Source organism: Primulina eburnea, chromosome 9, assembly GCF_022965805.1.
Source record: "Primulina eburnea isolate SZY01 chromosome 9, ASM2296580v1, whole genome shotgun sequence".
Classification (NCBI taxonomy): Eukaryota; Viridiplantae; Streptophyta; class Magnoliopsida; order Lamiales; family Gesneriaceae; genus Primulina; species Primulina eburnea.
The window spans coordinates 30,894,931-30,918,264 of record NC_133109.1 but is presented as its reverse complement, the minus strand read 5'-3'; the positions used below and the strand labels follow the sequence as shown (position 1 = coordinate 30,918,264).

General features: G+C 34.7%; 2 protein-coding genes and 1 pseudogene across 3 annotated transcripts; 2 read left to right on the top strand and 1 right to left on the bottom strand.

Annotated features, from left to right (window-relative positions):
• Positions 1 to 8,049: 8,049 nt before the first annotated feature.
• LOC140840547 (scarecrow-like protein 32) lies at positions 8,050 to 10,056 on the top strand. Its single transcript, XM_073207724.1, has one exon. The coding sequence runs from the start codon at positions 8,592 to 8,594 to the stop codon at positions 9,951 to 9,953; it is 1,362 nt and encodes a 453-aa protein (XP_073063825.1). The 5' UTR covers positions 8,050 to 8,591; the 3' UTR covers positions 9,954 to 10,056.
• A 1,045-nt stretch (positions 10,057 to 11,101) lies between these two features.
• On the bottom strand, positions 11,102 to 13,489 carry LOC140840546 (peroxidase 73-like; annotated as a pseudogene).
• A 5,905-nt stretch (positions 13,490 to 19,394) lies between these two features.
• Positions 19,395 to 21,133, top strand: LOC140840544 (uncharacterized). Of its 2 annotated transcripts, XM_073207723.1 has the most exons (3): positions 19,395 to 19,714; positions 20,281 to 20,470; positions 20,569 to 21,133. In XM_073207723.1, exons 2-3 carry the CDS (start codon positions 20,384 to 20,386, stop codon positions 20,989 to 20,991), a joined length of 510 nt encoding a protein of 169 aa, XP_073063824.1. In that variant the 5' UTR covers positions 19,395 to 19,714; positions 20,281 to 20,383; the 3' UTR covers positions 20,992 to 21,133. The 2 variants fall into 2 exon arrangements, with proteins under 2 accessions (XP_073063824.1, XP_073063823.1); XM_073207722.1 differs by lacking the exon at positions 19,395 to 19,714 and having other exon boundaries at positions 20,200 to 20,470.
• The last annotated feature ends 2,201 nt before the right edge of the window (positions 21,134 to 23,334 follow it).

Here is a 23,334-nt window from a genome sequence, read left to right as displayed (position 1 = left end):
TGGGAGAACATAAACTTGCAACACATCAATCATGTTGCTATAATAATCTCAATCTAAAACAAATAAGAATAATAATTTGTATATTAATATTATTATAAATGTAATGAGGTGCGATGGAACTCATCTCCCACCCGGACCCTAGATGCTAAATTAACATTCGATTTCTTGCTCCAAAGCCTATCGCACCTCTTCGATTCCGATGCGATTACAAGATCATATCGATCAGTATTCTAATTCAATTCAAATTCTGGTTGAACCGAGCTTGAATCAAGTTTTGCATCCAAGCATATACATATATATAAACTCCTTCCAACCAGTTGGACTTAAGGGTGGGAGTCAGGTCGGATACCCGAAATTTTTGGGTAGCACATTTACTACCCGAACTCGAATTTTAATCGGTGCTACACGATGGTTCAGGTACCCGAAACTTATGTCAAAAATTTTGGCTTCTTTATCTCTCAATATATATAAATATATATTATGCACAAAATAGCACAACAACAATAAAAAATTGCAGGAAAACCATCAATCTAAATAAAACATATGGCAACTAAACTGCAGTAATTTAGCACAACAAAAAATCCATAAATTTAAACAATAATAAGCTGATAAAAAACATTATATATATAAATATACAAAAATTGGGTATCCAATATTTTTCCGGGTAGTATTTGACTAACCCGAAAATTATATTTCGAGTTCGGGTTTTTACTCGATCATAATTTTGTGATAAATAAGCGACCAGATCGGGTAGGGTCGAGTACCCCGTTACCCGATCACAATGGCCCACCCCTAGTTGGAGTTGCTTATTTATTAGCCTACAAATATTATGGAATGAGACATGTTTTGGATTAAAAGGAATTTAGAGTGCAAGAAACAAAAAATAGTTGATTGAAAGCTTTCCACAAACTTGGTTGTAATTTATTACCTAATTGTAATTATTTAATCATGGCTGCTTATCAAGAACGTAAAGTAGACCGCTGGTATTAATTAAATAGCAATTATTGGATATAAAACTCGTGCTTACGAAATATGATCAAACCACAAATGGACATATATATAAATTAATTAGAACACATCAGTCAAAATTACACGAATTATAAACCAAAAGACAAATGCCCCACTATTTGTGTAGCTCCATATTAAATATGTAGTAGCCCGAATTCTAAATTGGGTAAATTAACGGATTATTGGTGATTAAGAGGTTTAAGGTGTAATTTTGACCGAGTCATGATCGACGGACCGAAGATGGTTCAGAAGCACCGAAGAGTTCGGAAGGTCCGAAGTGAGTTCGGTGGATCGATCATTAGGTGTCAAGAGTTGATCGACACGTGGGAGTTCGGAAGGTCCGAAGTGTATGATCGGAGGATCCGATCATAAGCTGTCAAGAGCCAATGGACACGTAGCGTTCGGACGTTCCGAAGTGGTGTTCGGAGGATCCGAACATGGCCTATAATAGTGCTCGGATTTCTCATTTGTGACTTTGCCATTCCTTGAGTTAAGTCTCCTCTTTGAGAGTTTTGGAAGGATTCTAGGGCTAGTTGTTGTTCGAGCGATAGCCAAGAGCTGCCGGGATTGGTAGCATAGCAGCGCCGGAGTTTCGAGGCAATCGACATCAAAGGGCTGTCGACGGACGAAGGTAAACCCTAAACCTTTGGTAGTACTAGGGAGTACTGGTTTTGCTAGTCGAGCATGGTAGTATTGATTGAGTATGCTTTTGATGCGTAGGCTTGTTCTAGACCTGATTAGCGGTGTTGCGTAAGGCTAGGCTTGCTGTGATAGAGGTACGAAAGTACTATCCGAGATATCCTGGTTGAGTATACATTCATATATGTGTTGCATGATTATGTGGTGCATTGATATATGTCATATGATGCATGCTATTATGTCACGTTTATTACTGCACGTTGCATTTCATGTTGAGCCGTATCTTCTTCGAGATAGCCTTCACTGTTGAGCTGTATCTCTTTCGAGATAAGCTATATCTTGGGGCCGCTCAGCCCTGTCTTGTGGACGCATGGACACCGAGAGTACACAGTGGCCGACGGGTCGGGAGGGCTTCGGTGGTCCGGGACATTTTAGGTCCACGTCTGTCTTGTAGTGGATGCAGTGACCCAGAGGTTGGACCGCGCGGCACTATCCACTTGGCGCCTCTAGACTGAGCATTGTTGAGATCCTTTCCTTTGTGACTCCTGTTTCTTGACTACCCCGGTATCATGATCATAGCATGTGCATTTCATATAGGTCTGTATACTCATACTTTTGTACTGGGCGTTCTTATCGCTCACGTCCTCGGTTTTGTTTATTCTTGGACACCCCATTCCCTCGGGGCAGGCCTCAGGTTGGACAGCTCAGGAGGAGCAGGAGGAGGATGTTGAGTAGCTGGTTGGTTTAGTTTATCGGTATTGTTCTATTCGATATGGTTGTACTTGTATTTTTTTAGTTGAGTTATTATAGACTTCGATTGGATTGTATATTTATAGTTTGTTGACTATTTCCGCTGTTATCTCTGATTACTGTTATTAAGTAAAGTGCATGCTTAAGTTCTTGCTTAGTAGGTGATCCTGGAACGGGTCACTACAAAATAAAAGGCAAAAACTTGTGTGAGACGGTCTCACGGGTCAAATTTTGTGAGACGGATCTTTATTTGGGTAATCCATGAAATAGTATTGCTTTTTATGCTAAGAGTACTACTTTTTGTGGTAAATATGGGTAGGGTTGACCCGTCTCACATATTGATATCCGTGAGACGGTCTCACATGAGACCTATTCTAAATAAAATGGGTCTTTATCTTTGACTTCCATTTGATTTGGGCTAGCTCTTTCTTAATTGTTATTATATTTCATCTAGTATATCAATAAATTATCGATCCCCACTTTATGGTAAATTAATATTTTTGGTGTATAAATGATAAGGATGTTTTTAAGTTTAAGATATAGACTTTTTATGTTTAAGTGTGCATGATTGAGAGTAATATGAGAGGGGTGACTTCTTGAGAAGTTCTCGTGCGTCAAGTTACTGATGTTGCGTCGCTTGATCTGGTTGGCTAGATGAGCCGTAAAAAAAAGACATTGTGATGCCTAAGAGGGTGGCAGTGATCGCTGGATCCATGAGGTATCATGGACAATGAGGGGCTTCTAGCAGACTCTTAGGCGAAGTGAACATGAATGAATCGATCTCACATCAGAATGAGAAGAATTCCAAAACTATTCAGGTATGAGCTCAAAAGATTTTATATGTACTATTCATATCACTAAGGTACATCTTCTTTTCGGAAGTTCATCACTTAATAACTTTAAGTTAAGCGTGTTTGACAAGAGACAATTTTGAGATGGTGACCCTCTAGAAACTTTCTCATGGTATGTGTGAATGATGACATAAGCACGCTAAAAAAACAATCATTGGTACAATGAGGTCAGTCATCAAATCATGGGTGTTACAAAATGGTACCAAAGCCGACCTCTACTAGTATGGTGTGGTTTGGGGAAGAACAAAGCGAAAGCTGGTGGGCATGTGATACTCAATGCCGAAGAGGGTGGGGGTGATCGACGGCATGAGGTTGCATAGACAATAAGCTTCTCATGCCAGGCTTGTAAACGAAAAAAACATGAATGAATCGATTTCACACCGGAATGAGAGAGATTCTAAAACTGTTCAGGTATGAGACTATGGAGTTGACAAAAGTTTGATAGGATTACTCGTATCATTTAGATGCTTCTTCTTTTCGCAAACTCGCCGTTTAAGAACTTCAGAGTTAACTGTGCTTGATGTGAGGTAACTCTGGATGAGTGACACAATTTAGGAAGTTTCTCAGGGTGTATGTGAGGACATAAACACGTTAAAAAGACATGTTTTGGTCTAGTGGGGACATTCGTCAAATTTGTGACATTACAGACATCATATCTTAACGGGTAATATTATCTCTATTGGGATAAGACTAATATCTAGGATATATAAGATAACATTAGCAGATATATATGCATATCTACGGACTCATGCGCCTAAAAAGCCCGACCTATTAGTATCCAAATAGGTGCACTATGCACTATCACAATTACAAATAAATAAAGTTGTGTATTGGCTAACAACTAATAGCTTTTAATCTAGTTGTAAGCGTTTGATCCTATCAATTAGTATCAGAGCGATGTCTTATGTTCGATTCTCCCAAGAAATATATTACTATACTTCTTGGGGGGAAACGTTGGGTTAAGCATCAGATCTTAATGAGTGAAACTTTCTCTGTTGAGGATAAGGTCGGCGGTAAGGAAAATCTAAGACCGATCTCTAAGGGATACAAGACATCACCAACAGATAGTCACGCACCTCCTCGGACTCATGAGCCTAACAACCCGACACATTAACACTCAAATAGGTGCACCATGCGCTGCAACGATTATAAGGAAATAAAGTTGTGTTTTGACTAACAACTATAATTTTTGTTTAATGATAAAAGTTTCATCCTAACATATTTTTTACATCATAAATAAAAGTAAAAATACTAGATTAACTTACATTTTCCTTACCAAATACAAAACTACCCATGAAAAGAAGTAAATATATTGTTAGCCAAGAATAGTTTTGTAAGTGATGAGGAAAAATATAAGTCTAGCATTACTCAAGAAAAGTAGAAATTTTTATTTTGTACCTAAAATATAGTGTGAGTAACAAAAATTGATGTAAATAAGATTGAAATTTGAAGATCCCCAATCCGATCTTCCTACCTTTAGAAGTTTCATAAAAGTTCGAAAATTTTGTCAAACATGCTGGCTACACATAATTTCAAGCGAGTTTAACAAAATGAAAGTTTTGTAGAGATATATTAATTATTTTCTCTTAAAAAAGGATCGATTATTAGTTAGAAAAGATAATTTCATCGAAGCTAATTCATTCTTTATTATAAACAAATAATTTCAGACAAAAAACGACAATTTTAGTTTTAAATTTTTTTAATTAAATAGTCCTCAGTATTGGGACATGATTAAATAGAGTGGCAGACTTACTCTTTGCATCAAAGAATTATAATAAAATATTGCTCTCTAAATTTTAGTATCTTAAGCACGTGATTACCTGTTCAGTCCGTTGTTGATACTCTTCGTTTTGTGTATTTTGAGGAATCAAAATCACAAACTAAATAATTTTGGCATATGCCCGAATATTATTGGATATGGTCGAGAATTTCCCTAAACAAAAAATTCCAAAATAATTAAGAATACCAAATTTGTTTTTTTGTTTTTGTTTATTCCAAAAAATGTGTCCTCTTTCATTTGAATTCCTCAGAATCATCGCTTTAGTATACTAAATTAAAATTTAACTCTCCTGTCTTCACTTGATTCACCTTATATGCTTAATTCAAGATTCTTCTAATAAATATTCATTACATACCCTCAAATTTAATAATTAGATTCTAATACTTTATAAATTTGGACCATTTATATCAAGGACAAGATGTGTCAGGACTTTTTCCTAAGAGATTCCAATAATTTGGAGTCATAAAATAAATTAGTATAATTTTTTAATGTAATATTTACTCAAAATATGGATTAATTACCTTTAAAAAAATTCCTTATTTCTAATAATAACAAATAATTAGATTTCTTGTTAGACGATTTCAAGAATTTTTATCTGTGAGACATGTCAACCCTACCGATATTCACAATAAAAAGTAATATATTTTCGTGGATAACCCAAATAAGAGATATGTCTCACAAATACGACTCGTGAGACCGTCTCACAGAAGTTTTTGCCTAAAAAATTCAAAAAATATATCGATCGAGTTGTCTATTTTGGAAATGGGGGAAACCACATTTTTAATATAAAATTTAGGTATAAGTAGATGGAACAAAATAAATATAGAAAAAAAATTGTGAAGAGAAAGGCGAGAGTGTCACATGCGGAGGAGCATTAAGATCCAAACAGAGAATGATAAAAAAGGATGTGAATGGACCCGTTTGATATATTCCTTATATACAGTGTGATCTTCACATGTTACTCCACATTTGAAATTCTCTTCCGTCGCTTGCATGCCAGGTTTCTTCCCCCTGTCTGGTGGATATCACTGGGATAAGTTTTTTATGCACATTTTTGGATATTTGTACTTAGATCATATTAATATTGAGATTCAAACCTAACTCAACCCTAAAAACTAGCTCCAGTAGAATGATTGTCCAAGTTTATATATGTAACTCATAGAAACTCTATCAAACCGATGTGAGACATCTTAATAGACACCACTCACGCCTTGGAATGAACAATTGGAGCGTGGAGACATTAACGGGTGACTCAACTATGAGCAATTCAACATATAACAGTGGACCTAGCTCTGATACTATGTTTAGATTGTGATTTGAACCTAATTCAACCCCAAAAGCTAGCTCAATGTGGAATTGTCCAATCCAGATATGCAACTTCCAGGAACTCTATCTAACTGATATGATAATCAACAAATGCGATATATGAGTTATTTATGCTATAATCAAATTAAAATACACGTCTGTAATTTTGTAGAAACACGGAATTTTTTTGATGAAGACAAATTATTACTCTACAAAATTTAAGTTCTTTCACAGACTTTGCTCCTGTAAATTTCGAGTATTTAATGTTGATTTTTTTTTTTATTGACATTTGAAGTTGGAAATTTTATATGACGTTCAAACTTCAAGTGGGAAAGACTTGTGAATATTAAAAAAGAGTATGAAATTCATGAATCAAAGGCTCATCCTCATATAATATATATATATATATATATATATATATATATATATATATATATATATATATATATATATTGACATGGAAAAAGACCTTTCCTTTCTAATGTTGATTGCATGCAGCACAAATATTTGGCTGCGTATTGAGTCTCCGAGGGTCCCTCGATCGTGAAAACCTAACATGCAACTGCTTCCCGCCTATTTAATTTTACTTCATCACTCTCATTGTTCTTGGAGATTGCAACATTTAATTACGTATTATGTCACCTTTAGGGTTTGTTCACAACCTTATCTATTGTCTATTATTGTGTAAAATGAATCATAAAATTTACTTTTTGTGACATCTACATATATAAATATTTTAAGACAAAAACTTTGTTATTTGCTAGGTTTTTTCCATATCAATGTGTGCACGGAAATATTAAGTACATCATTTAAGTGCATAAAATAATCTCACATATTTAAAAGCTGTATATTCAACATTTATTTTATTAAATTTATGTGATTAAAAACTTATGAGTGAAACAAACAGGACAAATGAATAAATATTACACACACACGCACACACAAAAGTTGTATGAGATCAAATAAACAAGTCCAATTACTTACAAATCATAGCCACATCAAAAGAGCATAAATAATGTCGTAATGTTTGAGTGTTTATTAACCATTTGTCCCCACTTCACCCGAAGAATATATGACACAAATATAGAGGAGAAGAGTGGGAATTCTTGAAGTGGGTGAAGTTAGCAGCATAAATGGGAATTTTCTTATATAATTTGGTAGAAATGATTTGTGTATGATGAGTCTGTGTATAGCCCGTGAGTAAGCCAAAGCTTCACAGCGTTCAGCTTTACTGTTACGTGACAAATTACAAGTCCCATATGTTGACAAAAACTCATGCCTGGCCGGCCACCTCACATGTTCCCAAAAACCCATGTCTAGTGGCTCAAGGGGTAGTTCGGATAGTAAGATACTGGTGGATTTTTATCACAAGGTCGGATATTCAATCTATCGTCGTTTTTGTCATCTCAACTTTGATTTTATTACACATGGCTTGTCCAATATAATTTACCAGATCTGTGTGATTTTCAACTACTGTGTTCTTTGATTTTATCCAGAATGTGCCGAGTTTACTAACATACGTTTTCATAATACATTTTGTACCTATCTTCCCATTCATTCATTATAGGATTTAAAAAATGTTGCAAAGAAACAAAACTCTCCTTATAACAACATTGTGTATATTGATAATGACTTGATCTAAACCATAAATGAGAGTATTTGATTGTAGTAATTAGAAAAAAAACAAAATTTATATTTTAAAAAAGTCGCCTTTCTTGGCCGCTCCTCCTCCTTTCTCCGTCGTGCACCCACCAGGCCAGCTTTTCTCCTCTATATTACACCCTTTTCTCATTTCAATCTCCCCCTTTCCTCTGGTTTTATGCACGTACCAGCTTTGAAAGAAAGTCCCCTCTTTTTTTCTTTGTTTTCTTGAATCTGTCACTTAATTACATATATAGTGAATTTCCCTAAATTTACTCTAAACCAAGATTTCTTGGACACGAGAGATCTTCAATTTCCCTTCATTAGATCCTTTGTACCCACAAAAAGGTAATAATTTTAACCCCTTTTTGGAAAAGTTGAACAGTCGATTTCCCTTTGATTCATTCGCAGAATTTTTCCCTTCAAAATAAGAGATAATGGATCGTTTCGCAATACCCAACTGTCAGGTACCACTTCCAGTCTAGTCCCTTTCTCTCGTTCTGTCCCCCTTTCGGTTTTCTGAATTCTCTTTTTTGTTTCTCCGAATTCTTTTTCAGCATATATAAACCTTTCTTTTCCTGTCATAATAATTATTTACTGGTTTTAATCTATCCCCAATGATGCAATTCACTGAAACATTACCCCTGTTGAATCAAATCCCTCCATTTCCATCTCCGCCAATGAACAAGAACCAGCTTTTCCGGGCCCGGCCATGGCCGGGATTCCCGACGCCGAAATCTGTGGGGAATTTCGGGGACTCGAATTGCATGGAACAGTTGCTGATTCACTGCGCAAACGCCCTGGAAAACAATGACGCGACTCTTGCTCAACAAATCTTGTGGGTTCTCAACAATATTGCTCCTCCGGACGGGGACTCGAATCAGCGGCTGACTTCCGGATTCCTCCGAGCGCTCATAGCACGCGCCGCCAAGATTGGAACCTGCAAATTGCTCACCGCCATGGCTAATGTCCAAGCAAATGATCTAGCCATGAACAATCATAAATTTTCTATTCTCGAGCTGGCGGGCTTCGTGGACTTGACTCCGTGGCACAGGTTCGGTTTTACGGCCGCTAATGCGGCGGTTCTGGAAGCTGTCGAAGGGTACTCGGTGGTTCATATAGTTGACTTGAGTTTAACACATTGCATGCAAATTCCGACCCTTATTGATTCCATGTCCGCTCGGCTCGACCCACCGCCGCTGATCAAGCTAACGGTAGCCGGCACCATGGAAGATTTCCCACCAATGTTGGATCTCTCTTACGAGGAACTAGGCCTAAAATTAGTTAATTTCGCAAGATCCCGCAATATTATAATGGATTTTAGAGTCATTCCTTCGAGTTCTAAAGATGGGTTCTCTTCTCTGATCGAAGAACTCAAACTGCAACATTTCGTACGTGCCGAAAATGGCGAGGCACTAGTAATAAATTGTCACATGATGCTCCATTACATCCCAGAAGAAACCCCATCAAATATTCCAAATCCACCTCAAATTTCGATTCGAACCTCGTCCATGCCGTCTCTTCGAACCATGTTTCTCGAGTCCATACGAGGTTTGGATCCGACAATCGTCATATTAGTCGACGAAGATGCAGATTTCACATCAAGCAGCCTAGTGAACAGATTAAGATCAGCTTACAATTATCTATGGATACCCTATGATACAATGGACACTTTTCTTCCACGGGGAAGCAAGCAGAGACAATGGTATGAAGCGGACATTTGTTGGAAGATAGAGAACGTAATTTCAAACGAGGGACCTCAGAGAGTTGAGAGGCTCGAACCGAAGAGCAGATGGGTACAAAGAATGCGAGAAGCGTGTTTTCGAGGAGTTGGATTCAGCGACGATGCGATTTTAGAGGTGAAGAGTATGTTGGACGAGCATACAGCTGGTTGGGGACTAAAGAAAGAAGAAGAAGATATTGTGCTTACATGGAAAGGACACAATGTGGTTTTTGCTACTGCTTGGTTGCCTGTTTGATGGTCTCCAATATATTGTTTGAAGAATTTTCTTACAATATTTTCTTCCTAGATCTCGATATGCTTGATTTTCATTCTTAGTAATGGATAGAAAATCATTTGAGTGCCATGCTTCAGCATTCGGCCCGAGCTTTGGAGTTATGGTGATTGAACTATAAGTAAGCTTCAACTTAAATTTCTCTTATCCATTTTGAATCATGTGATTAATCAAAAGATAATTATATGATATATATTGAGTATTCAAACTTATTTTTTGAAAATCTGATTCGAGTACGTTATATTAATTTAAAGTTATCGAGAAATCTTCATGTCAGCGAAGATATATATTCATCTTCGAGTTTGTCTCATATGAGACTGTCTCACGGATCTTAATCTGTGAGACAGGTCAACCCTACCCATATTCACAATAAAAAGTAATACTCTTAGCATAAAAAGTAATACTTTTTCATGGATGACCCAAATAAGAGATCTGTCTCACAAATACGACCCGTGAGACCGTCTCACACAAGTTTTTGCCTTCATCTTCGCTCCAATAATACATATTTTGTTATATGCACATGTATATAATTCAAGAGTTCTGAACGAGATCACCATCTCATCTTCCTCTCATGGCAAAAACTTGTGTGAGACGGTCTCACGGGTCGTATTTGTGAGACGGATCTCTTATTTGGGTCATCCACGAAAAAGTATTACTTTTTATGTTAAGAGTATTATTTTTTATTGTGAATGTGGGTAGGGTTGACCCGTCTCACATATTAAGATCCATGAGACGGTCTCACATGAGACCTCTCATACCCACTTTGAAGAATTTGAATTTTCAAGTTGTAGTCCAATAATTTGGTCACAATTGTTTTCACTTTTAAATTTTTTTTTTTACCGGAATGGTAACAATAAAGCCATGAATTATGCATGTTTGTCGCAAGTGCAGTGAAACCCCATGTGAAATAAAAGATCACTCAACTCTTTATGTTTTTTTTAAAATAAGCTCATATTTGTTGCAATATGATGCTATAAAATGATTGAATAAATAAAATAAAACATAAAAAAAATAATGTGATTCCCATTCATTTGTGATTATTAGATTTTGAATTATATAAATAAAATATGATGACAAATTATTTTGTATTCGACAATGCGATCAGTGAGACCTTCTCACACAAGTTTTTGCCTTTATTTAGATGAATGACAAACTTGTCTTAAACCAATTTGTAATTTTATTTCAAACAGAATACTATGAATACAAGTATTCTATTACGATTAATTAAATCTTCCACAATCGAAGCGGATATTTCCGTTCTTCGCGGTCTTCACTCCGACCCGACCCAATTTAGTTATAGCCTGAATGAAAGCAGTTGTTGAAAGTAAGTGGCTTTTTGGCCCAAGTATTAACAGTGGGCCTAGATCTTCTATCCGTGAACAAAACCTGGTCCGATGTGAAGAGGCCCTTTCCATTTTTAAGGTTTTTGAAGTAGGCATTGTCAAAAATTCTTGGTGTGGTTGGGTCCATATCAATGGCGATGGTTGGGTCCACTTCTTTTGGGCACATAGACTGTAATTGGGCCACATATTCTTTATTGAGACTTGGGTCCACTGGATTTCGACGGCTGAAACTGTATATTCTGTTTGAAAATTTGCTGCAGTGGGAGAAGCCTACGGTGTGGCATGCTGCAGGCGATCAAGAAAATGGGATTGAGAACTTTTCAGCTTATGCTTTTATTTTTAAAATTTATTAGATGGTATTTAATTCAATATTATTAAAAAATGTTAACTTATAATAATGTTTTTATCCTGTACTCAGTATTGTTTTCAAATAGAAAAAATATTTAAATACTATATGGGAGATTTCTAAAGGACAAAAACTTGTGTGAGATGGTCTCTTAGTCGTATTTATGAGACGGATCTCTTATTTGGGTCATCCATGAAAAAATATTATTTTTTATGCTAAAAATATTATTTTTTATTGTGAATATAGGTAGGGTTGATCCGTTTCACAGATTAAGATCCGTGAGACGGTCTCACGTGAGACCCACCCTTTCTAAAACTATATAAATTTAGAGGATGTCTCTTGTGAGACGATCTCACGAATCTTATCTGTGAGACGAGTCAACCTACCGATATTCACAATAAAAGTAATATTCTTAGCAAAAAAATTAATTTTTTCATGCATGACCCAAATAAGAAAACTGTCTCACAAATACGACCCGTGAGACCGTGTCACATAAATTTTTGCCATAAATTTAAGCTCATCAAACTAATAAATCTATTTTAAATAAAAACTAATGATTAAAGAGGACAATTGACACTAACATAGAACCCCTTGTAGAAAAGTAATAATCTTTTAAAAATTCGATGTTTTTTTAAAATAAGGCGTGTTTGCTCTATTTGCGCAAGGTTTTTATACTTGAGTTTAAAAAGTATAAATTTATATATTTTTAAAATCACATAGAGTACTAAACATAATATTTCCCGATTCCAAGAGGGAATCTAGTATAGCATGTAAGATTAGAACTGACTGAACATCAACTTTCAAAAGCTAGTTAAAGGAAGAAAGATTGTCCAAGATCAATATACAAACTCACATGGATGTTATCCACCGTTACTTATAGCCAATCTTTATTATCCAATAGTTTTTCATGTTTTTGATTTTTTTTAATAATTGACTTTTTTCGAAGGTAGGAAATGCTTATTTCCACCCCAAAAAAACTAAATAATAAATAAATGTACCTGAGAGAGCAATCATATCATCCTGAGTGAGGTTATTACGACCAAACATGGCATTAAGTTGGTTCAAGTTGAAAGTGGGCTCCGGTAGGTTCCCATTTACATCGGCAGCATTGGACCTAAGCCCATCAAATCTACCCAATTCCACTGTATACGAAGGCCCACCAGCCTGCACCCACCATTTTTTTTAATCACAAATTATACTTATAAAATACAATATGTTAATTTTTGAAGATTTTAATAATATACAAACCAGAGCAATGACATCTCGAGTTGCCATTGCGAGAATATCAGCACAAGAAACCCTATTTCTGCAACTTGGAATCTTATCCACTGCTGCTTTGGCTTTGATCACAGTATCAAATCCATCTCCGGCCAATGACAAATTGTCTGGATGATCCTTCTCAGCTTTGTTCCCGGACGTCGACGCCACTATCACCGACGCATCGCAACCCTAAATTATTTCATTTCACAATTATATATAATTTTTAAAAAATAAATTTAAAAAATGTACGTACTTGAACGAAGCAATCGTGGAGGAAGAGACGAATGACAGAAGGGACGGTAACAAAAGTTTGTTGGAATTTCAGTGTGACGGCTTCTCGAACAATCTTTTCGACATTAGGACATATGTTTGCGTAGAAATTTCTTCTCAGCTGTGCAGAAGTCGAGCTCGAGCACAAACTAATACATATAAAGAGCGATATTATGGTTAAAAGACGAACCATTTTTTGTTTCAGCTATACAAATTTGAAGGGAACTTAGTAGAGAAGGAAGGAGATTGAGGTTTAGGGAGGAGCTAATGCTATTGTACTTGGTGGAATTTAAATCAGTAGATTTGTAAATAAATCATTGACTTTTAAAGACAATAAAAAGATGTAATCATGTGATCTAAGCGCCAGTTGGCTGCTAAGAATCTTGTCTGTGTACAACGATGAAAGCATACTATAAAAAAAGTTTAATGATATATTGGATGATTGAAACCTGAAAGGGGCATATTTCACATCACATGGAATATCTTTTGGTGTACGCATCTGACATCTAACTAAACAGGAATGATTCAATAAATTGACTAAAGATTATGAAAATATATTTTTAGAATTATATATAAAAAAAGCCCAAGTATTTTTTTTTTTTCGTTTGCACAACTCCTCTCGTTCTTCTCGGTTCGCTGATGAATACATTCATTATCTTCATGTTAGTATCGCATTAGTCATATCGTTCCGTATCAACAGTCACTTCGAAAAAAACTTAAATGACATGAGAAATGAGTGATTATTTGTAGTATTTTGTTAGAATTGGTGCGAGGGAGGAGCAATAACTTGGGATTTGAGAGCGTGCAGAACAGGATTTAATTCGATTAAAATGAGTTGCTGATAATAAATGTCAAGTCAAACATAAGGGATGAGAATGAATGAAGAGCATCTCCACTTGGCCCATTCCATGTGAAACTAAACAGATGTTTATTCAAAGTATCATTATCATATTCCAGCAGAAGTCACCTCCCTAATTTGCATTATAAAATAATATTTTAGCCCCCCAGTACCCCCCCCCCCCCCCCCCCCCCCCCCCCCCCCCAACACACCTTCGATGAGTGATTTTAATATTATAATTAACAAGAAAATTCCAAGGGCTAGCCAGTGATCATGGGATATTGCTAATAAATAAAATAATATTTAATTATAGATGTAATATGTTTTTCATAAATATAAGTTTTAGTTTTCTCTTGATTAAATTTAATTATGGTGGGTACCATCCATGCTCCCCGATCAAGCAATCAACGGGAACTAGGATTGTAAACGATCCAAACCAAGCCGAACAGTATCAGGCTTGAACTTGGCCCGTTTAAGATTAATTCAAACTCAAGCTCGAGCTCGAGCTTGATTCGAGCTTTTATAATCTGGCTTGAGTTTGGCTCGTTTAAGATTGCTCGAGCTCGAGCTCGAGCTTTATTCGAGCTTTTATCATCAGGCTAGAATTGGACTTATCTTGAAATTACTAAGCTTGTGAAAAGCTCGAGTTCGACTCGTTAAAAGCTCGTTTATCATGTTAATCAAGCCGGGCTCGAGCTTAGTTTATTAATAGCTTGTTTATCATATTTAACAAGCCTGACTTGAGCTCGGCTCGTTTTCGAGCCCGTAAAACATACAATTGAACTCGAAGTTGAGCTTGATTCGAGCTTGTTAAAATTAAATATATCTATGAACTAATTTTATATTAGACATAAAAGTTTAACTTTTATTAGTACTAATATTTTTATTTGTCAACTCAACAAATGAGTCAAGCTCGAGCTAACGAGCCACCTAAACGAGCAGAGTTCGAGCTCGCGAGCCTATTAACGAACATGTTTGCGAGCTCACGAGCCGAATACGCTTAGGCTTGAGCTTGATTTGATTAAGTTGTCGAGCTCAAAATCGAGCTTGAGCTTGGTTTGATATGATTAACAAACGAACTCAAACAAGCTTTTTATCGAGCCGAGCTCCGAATAGCTCGCGAACGGTTTGGTTTGTTTACATCCCTAACGGGAACATTTGGATTAGTATAGATCTGTTGTTATTGTTTTCTTTATCTTAACCGAGTGAAACTGTTAACGATAAAAAAAATAAGAAAAATATTTTAAAAAACATTTATTATTTTTTCTATCAAAATTTCAAAGAATAATTTTTTTTTCAAAAGTTCATTTTTTATTTATTATATGAATAATTGTTTTAATTAATTAGAAAATGTTAAAAAAAATTATACTAAAGTTCTAAAAATATAATAATAATAATAATAATAATAATAATATCAATTTAAGACGATCGATACAAAAATTCACGACTACTCTTTTAAAATTTTGGGTTATTAAAAATAAAGTCATCAAGACCAATACCCTTGTTGTGTGTGTGCAATAACTAAATATCTTTGTAGGACCGATTATTTGTTGTTTTACACAAAGCTATGGTCGGTTTGAACATGAGTATAACATGATATTTTCAAGTATACAACAGCTCAAACATTACATTTCGGTTATTCTTCAAGCATGGATAATTATCGCACCTCAATAATCTCCCTCACAATAATTGCACTCTTTGCCATCAATGAGAATAGAACATGTGACATTGTATCTGATAATAATTTTTTGTTCTCCTTCTACAAAAATTTATAACTGATGACAATAGTTCAATTCAAATCTTTTAAATCGCCAGCAGGTCAAACATCACATTTCGATTGTTCTCCTAACAAAAAACAATTATTGTACAGCAACAATATACCAATAAAGAATATGCATAGTTCGCCCTCATGTATAAGCAAAACCCTCTACCACTAAAATAAATAAATAAAAATAATTAAAAAAAATCAAAGTCACCAATCACCATGAACTCATGAGAAGCGAACAAAAAGGTAACTCTAACCGGTACTTAAAAGGTCATAAGGCCCAATTACACTTTCTTGAATTTGGGCCATCTACCAACTTTTCATGAATTAGAAGGCCCGGCCCACGAGTCCAATTGTTCAAGTTTAGGAAGTCGTAAACTTCTCAAGCAAAGTTTTTTATTTCTATTTTTCATACTACTCAATATACATTCTCTATTATGCTAACTTTAAAATAGTGAGTCTCATAACCCAATTGTAGTAGCATATACCTCACTGTGTAACCTTATTTTTTAGAGTAGGTATCTTGTGAGACGGTCTCACGAATCTTTATCTGCGAGACGGGTCAACCGTAACTACCAATAAAAAATTGTCTTAGCATAAAAAATAATATTTTTTAATGGATAACTCAAATAAAAGATCCGTCTAACAAAATACGATTCGTGAGACTGTCTTACACAAGTTTTTGCCTATTTTTTATTGTAAAAAATAAGGAGAAAAGCACTAAAAAGCATTTGACAAATAAATCCAATTTTCTTTCCTCGTGGATCAAGAACCTTGTTCACAACTTGCAATAAGGCATGCATCCGTGTCAGCATTTGTCTTTCATGGAAATTTGAAAAGAATTTCAGAAGCTTCAATCATGTGTTTTGTGTGTGTGTGTGTGTGTGTGTGTATATATATATATATATATATATATATCTCGAGATGATCAACCTTCACAAACAAAACCCTTTCTGGAATTCTTTTTATACTTTATGCACACTTTGTTTGAGGGTTCCTCAGTTTGCATGAATCCCGATTAGTTTTAGAATTTCAAGTCGAAATGCAGAATAAATAGCATGTCTGCCCAATTTTTTACTATTCAGCAGCAAACTCAAGAGAGAACTAAATTAAGATGAAATGATTAACAAAATGGCTGAAGATGAAGGAATTATATATGTGGTGGAAAATGGAGCCTTCAGTCATGCCTGTGCTTAAAATTCAGGTTCCTCTGCATTGGGAATGGAGCCCCTAAGTACTCCCTAGGGTTTGGGCAAAAGAGACGTGGTTTCCCTTATTTGCCCCTAGTTAAAAAAAATTGTTTTTGTGTAATAAAATAAATTAATATATCTTGTCTTGGCAAAGAGACGAAACAACGAAGTATCAATTTGTGAAGGCACAGAGAAAGACAAGAATGAAAGAGATTTTTCATAAATAATGTGGGCATTCCCTTTACAAAATACCATAATTACAATCAGACAAATATATAGCATTTCATTTTCAATATATATTGCATTTATTTTATTTCAATCTAAAGATATTAGTTTTTTATTATTTACTTACAGTGACAACAAATGATGATGTTTGTAATAAATAAGACTGACATTTGAATTTTCTACAAAATGTTTTGTTTGAAAGTTTGTGGTACTCCGTATTTAAAATTGTATGTTGAGTTAAAATATTGTGGGGATATCTATTTCATGTTGATAAGTTATTTTCATTTTACCTAAAAAAATACGAGTGTTAGATATTACCATTAAATAGTGTTTATACTTTTAATTTCTTTGATTAACTGGGTTTGTTATTTTCGAAGTTAAATCAAGATATATTGTGCTAATTCATGCCCGAACTCGTTAGTTTTCAAACCAAAGTATTTGGTTCACATGTGTCACGCTCCGAAACCGGAGTTAGTCGACACCGACGTTATTCAACAATCACATAATTTCTAAATTATAAGACTCGTAGTACAGTATAAACTGAAACCAGTTTATTGCATTAATACCATAAAAATGGAATCGTCTTTAAAATAGTAACTCCGAAAACGATAAAAATAAATGGAAGCGTTTATAATTTAAATTAAAAACCCACAAGAACATATTCTTAATTAAAATTCTTCATGCATCCACTATTAATCCCAAAACTGGTGTCTAATTCTTATTTCTATAATTCTTCTTCTGATTTATCTGGGATGATATAGTAAGAGGAGAGTGATGTGGTCGTCACTCAGTAAGTGGGGACCGTTCGAGTATAAATAACAAAATACATAAAAATTAGAAACACATACCGTGCATAACATGACTCATACCATATGCATACCATTGACCAGACACTAAAATTCATCTACTTTCTATAGTTTACTGATATCAATCCCTAATTTTTACTCCTCTAATGGGGCGAGGCCATATAGCGATTACATCCCCACCACATAATGGTCATATCATATATTTAGGATTCTCTCTCATATCAAGTTGAATTCTCACAGTGCCAACACATACATCATGCGACAATCGTAACCAGAAGGAGGTAGAATAAAAATTTTCATTCGACCGAATTTTCGAAAACGAAAATTATACATAACCAAAATTAAATTTAAAACAAGTCCACTAACCTTAGACATGGAAGAAACACATGAAGAATTCAAAAATCATAGAAAAATCATACAACCGATGCTTCGAAAACGCAGCAACACATCGTCCAAAAAATCAGCCATCTTGAAAAATTCTTTGTACCTTATTGAACCGTTGGATCAAGTTTAAACTTTAAAAATACATTCAAAAGTACATCAAATAAATTATGGATCAACTTTCAGTAGATATATATCCTTTTCGTTTTGTTATAAAAGGTTCAGTGTCTAATTTTTATTTTTTAAAAAAATAATTATTTATGGTTTAAAAAAAATAGAGGTATATATTGAAGTTCAACTGATATAACTACTTTAGATTTTTAAATAGTGCACACAATATGCTATGCCTTCAATTATTATGGGAAATTTATCGTATAGCAAGGTCTTAATTACAAGGTATCTAGGACGATATTACTAGCTCGTAGAGGGATTTTGTTCAATTCGCAAAAAAAATAAAAATCAATTACAACATCATATTAATCGAATATTTCAACCATAATCAATCTTAGTTTTGCGAGAAGCTAATCATGCAATAACTCATATCCAAATCAATTACATTATATTAATAAATCTTAATTTTGAGAGAGAAGTTAATCATGCAATAACTCATATCCCTTATTTAATATTGCGTAGTAAATTATAAAGTTGTGCTTAATTAGGTTGAATGAATCTCCCTTTACATACATACATACATATATATATATATATATATATATATATATATATATATATATCCGAGCAGTAATTTATATGTAACTTTCAAGTACATGTGATTCACTTTGGCATGCCATGTTCTTTCATTTAATTTTTTTATATATTTTTTTCCTGGAGTGGCCTTTCTGATACAGGAACTATATTATATATAAAATTTCATAATAATTTAATAGCAACAGTAACGTATAATATAGACAAATTTAATAATAATAAAATAATATCCTAGAGTGATGGATATGTCTAGGGGGCATCTCTTTCGCAAAGGTGGAATCAGATTGGCCAAAGGCACTGGGATTTGTTTGGCATGCCCTCTTTATCATCATTCAGACCAAATCAAAACTCCCATTTGCAACAAACAATTGCTTTGATTTTTGTGTCCGAAAAATAATTTTTATTATATTCTTCTTCGACCCTATGTTTCTTTGCATCCAAACATTTCACACACACACAGAGAGCCAGCAAAGTGTATATCTATCTATATATATAGCTGAAGCTGAAGATTGATGGGTAGGAAACATATATATGTATATAGATCTGATGTTTTACTTTTTCTGTGTCTTCTCCAGATGTGATTGTGTTCTGTTAAGGTAAGAAAATTTACTTACTATTTTCCTCAAATTTAGTTTAAAACAAAAAAAAAATCGGGCTGATCTTCGTTTGTTTTTTGCTTGAGCCTAGGAGGTTCGAGAAAATTCAGTATTTATTGCGAATTTACCTTTTTTTTGTTTAACATATGGTTATTGAGAATTTATTGCGATTTTTGTGTTTTTTTGAGTGATATCTTGAATTTCATATTGGAAACTTTCAAAATTATTTTGTCGTATGTGTTTCTAATCAATATTCTGCGCGAATATATATGGTATAATAGGATAAAATTAATGTAATGTGAATAAAAATATCTGAGGCAGCCAGCATGCAAACATGATCTTTAATGGAAACACTGTTGTTACGAAAAAGACAGGAAACCACGCTTACAGATATTTCATACGCAAAATAATTATCATGGCCCGAAACATTATGACACATAAAATTAATCAAAGAAGAGGGGTACAAAAAACATGTGGGTTTTCACTTTCAAGAACTTTTTAGCACGATACTTTCTCGCTACTCTTTATTGTCCATAAATTTCTCTGCCTGTTTTCTTGATCCGCAGGTGGAGTCCCCAGTACAAGATTGATTTCCTGATGTTCTAGTTTTACTTCCAGCCGTAGGATTTAGATTTGGCTAGAGAATAGAATTTGGTGGTTCGATCTGCTATGGCGTACTCGAGGTTTATGAATCCATACGACAAGGAATACATGAAAATGGCGATGCTAAAGCACGAGGAAACATTTCGGGATCAGGTCCAGTTCCCTGATTCTTGGCTGCAGACTTTAATTCAAAGGCCTTGTTTGATTTTATTAATCAACCTTTTGAATTTGTTGAAATTTTGTTTTTCCAGGTTAATGAGCTACATCGTCTGTATCGAATCCAGAAAATGTTGATGAAGGAGATTGCTAAAAACAGGCACGGGCCCTGGAAATGTCTGGACCTAGAGAATCGGGCTGTGGAATTCAAATTTTCGGAACCCGCGGGAGAAAACTGTAGGGTTTTAGAGGTTGAAGATGATCAGAATGATCTTGAGCTGACGTTGGGCCCAAAGAGTTATAATCAGAAGAAAATTAAATTAGCCGCAGAGCAGACTGTTGCATCAGATCTCAGGCCGAGTTTATCTTCTTCGAAGATCAGAACAAGAAACTCAATTAGAGAAGAATTGTTGAGCCAGCAAAAATGGGCCGGCCTGGAAATGAATAACTTATCAAACCAAGAAAGATTAGATAATCCCCATTGGCATTTCAAGGTCTTGAGCTTGAATATGGCTTGAAAATTGGGAATAAGCGATGAAGCATCCACACCATTAGGTATGACTGTGCCATTTCATCAACTGATTCTGTGAATGTTGATTAATGTAATATCATTTAACTTCTATTGCAAACTAGTGGGATTTCGTCCTTCAAATCTTCTTACTTTTTAAAACGAACCCGATCATTAGATTCATGCATTTAAAGTAAATATGTTGCAACGCTTCGTGCATTTTTTTGAGTACTGGACTACATGATCTGTGTGACAAAATGATCAGTATATTCCATAGACAAGTATCTTGGCTTAATTCAAAAATATACATGGGAAATCCCAAGAATGCAGCATTGTCCCACATGCATATAGAGACAATGTACGCCTGGTCTTTTTTAAGATTTAACCTATGTCATGAATACCATAAATGTAATGAAAATTGTTACAACGATATTATTAAAACCTTCCTAAATTTATAATAATAATCATGCGCGGATCTCATATGAAGCATAATCCAAAAGGGAAAGTTCAGACAAAAAATTAAAAAGAAAGAAAGTATATCTCGTAATCTTGAATTACGACAGCAAAAGTTTATTTCATCATACCCATGTGGACATTGCCCCATGATATGATGGATGACCAAGATTTGCTCATGCATATATAGAACCCACTTTTTTTTTTTTTTTGAAATTGTATGTGTGACAAGATCTATCCCGTTGAAATGAAGTGAGGGTAGTGCTCACATAGGTAGGATCTCATCTACCGACAGCAAGATTGAGTGTATTCGGAATTGTTTATAACTAATTATACTAAATTGATGAAATGTCATTATTCAAATTTATCAAAACAACTTAATTATATTTGAAATCATATATTAGAAATCCCATATCCTAAAGGATTTGGTCCGATCGCCCCATCGAGATTTTTCAAGAATTAAGTGCATTTCGTGATGTACGAAGCAACGTTATGCCTCTTGATCGAGCTCAACTTTTTCTAAAATTAGAAGAACATATATATTTTAAGAATTATAAAATCATTATTTATAATAAAAGCTTTCCAATTGCAAGAATGGGAAGATCATATTGTTTGCAAAACAGAAAACTTTCGTTGCTTTTATATTTGATATGTAAGGCCGAAGGGGAATCTAAATTCCACTGTCGTAAGCCATTGAACTTGTGATTGGAACCTTTTACATGGGATTTCATTGCTCTATTTTCTGCAGCAAAGTCACATCATTAAGGGCCCCATGCATTGTAAATTATTTCCAAATAATGTTAGTTTTATTCTCTTTGAAAAGATAACAAAATTGGGGAGAATCTCATGTAGATAAGCTTGTTCAACTTTTGGGCCATTCATTAAATCTTGATGTTTTTTTAAAGATGGTTTCTCATCTCGAAACTAGAATATAAAAATTTCCCGACTAAACCATTATTTGAACTGTTTTCATGTGTCTGCCATTAAATAAACATCAGATTCCCATTTCAAAATAAATTATTCACTTCCAAGTCTTGATCGAAACCATATGGTGTATCATCATTAGTTTTTTGTTAAAAAAAGTATGGGCATTAAATTAATTAGATCACTCCGGGGCCGTCAATTCTGTGCCACGGATTCTATAAAATGGGTATTGAGTTTAGATTAGGTATTAATTTTTAAATCCGAGTGGGTATTGGTCGAGTGACGAGTCTAATAATATCCAACAAAAGAAAAAAATCAATGAAAATGAGATTGGGAAGAAGAAAATCAGTCATCGAAAAAAAGGCTTGCCTGTATTAATAATCTTCCGTGGATTGTTACGTTATTGGTGATTTTAATGAGATCTTACACCTAAAGGAAAAGATGGGAGAGGAAATGATAAGTAATAAGTGAAGAGTAGGTCTTTTGTGAGATGGTCTCACGAATCTTTATATGTGAGACGGGTCAATCCTACCGATTTTCACAAGGAAAAGTAATACTCTTAGACCAAAAAAGTAATATTTTTTATGGATGACCCAAATAAGAGATTCGTCTCACAAAATACGACCCGTGAAACCGTCTCACACAAATTTTTGTCATAAGTGAATATCCCAACTGATGGAATTTATGGACACATTTGATACATGTGGATACAAAGGGCCTGATTTCTTTTGGAATGATAAATGTTGTTCCCCTCATTTTCAAATTTAGGCACGTCTAGACAACACAATGGCTACAACTAATTGGATTGATTTGTTCTGGTTAAAGTGGTTTGTCACGTAAGACTTCTTTGGTTCTGATTGTCACACACGATGTCACGCCCCGGGGATGGGGTTGATCGACACCGGCGTTACTCTCAAATTTACATTCGAAAACAACAAGCCTCAGAAGTACAAAATTAATAAACCAGTCTTTTTAT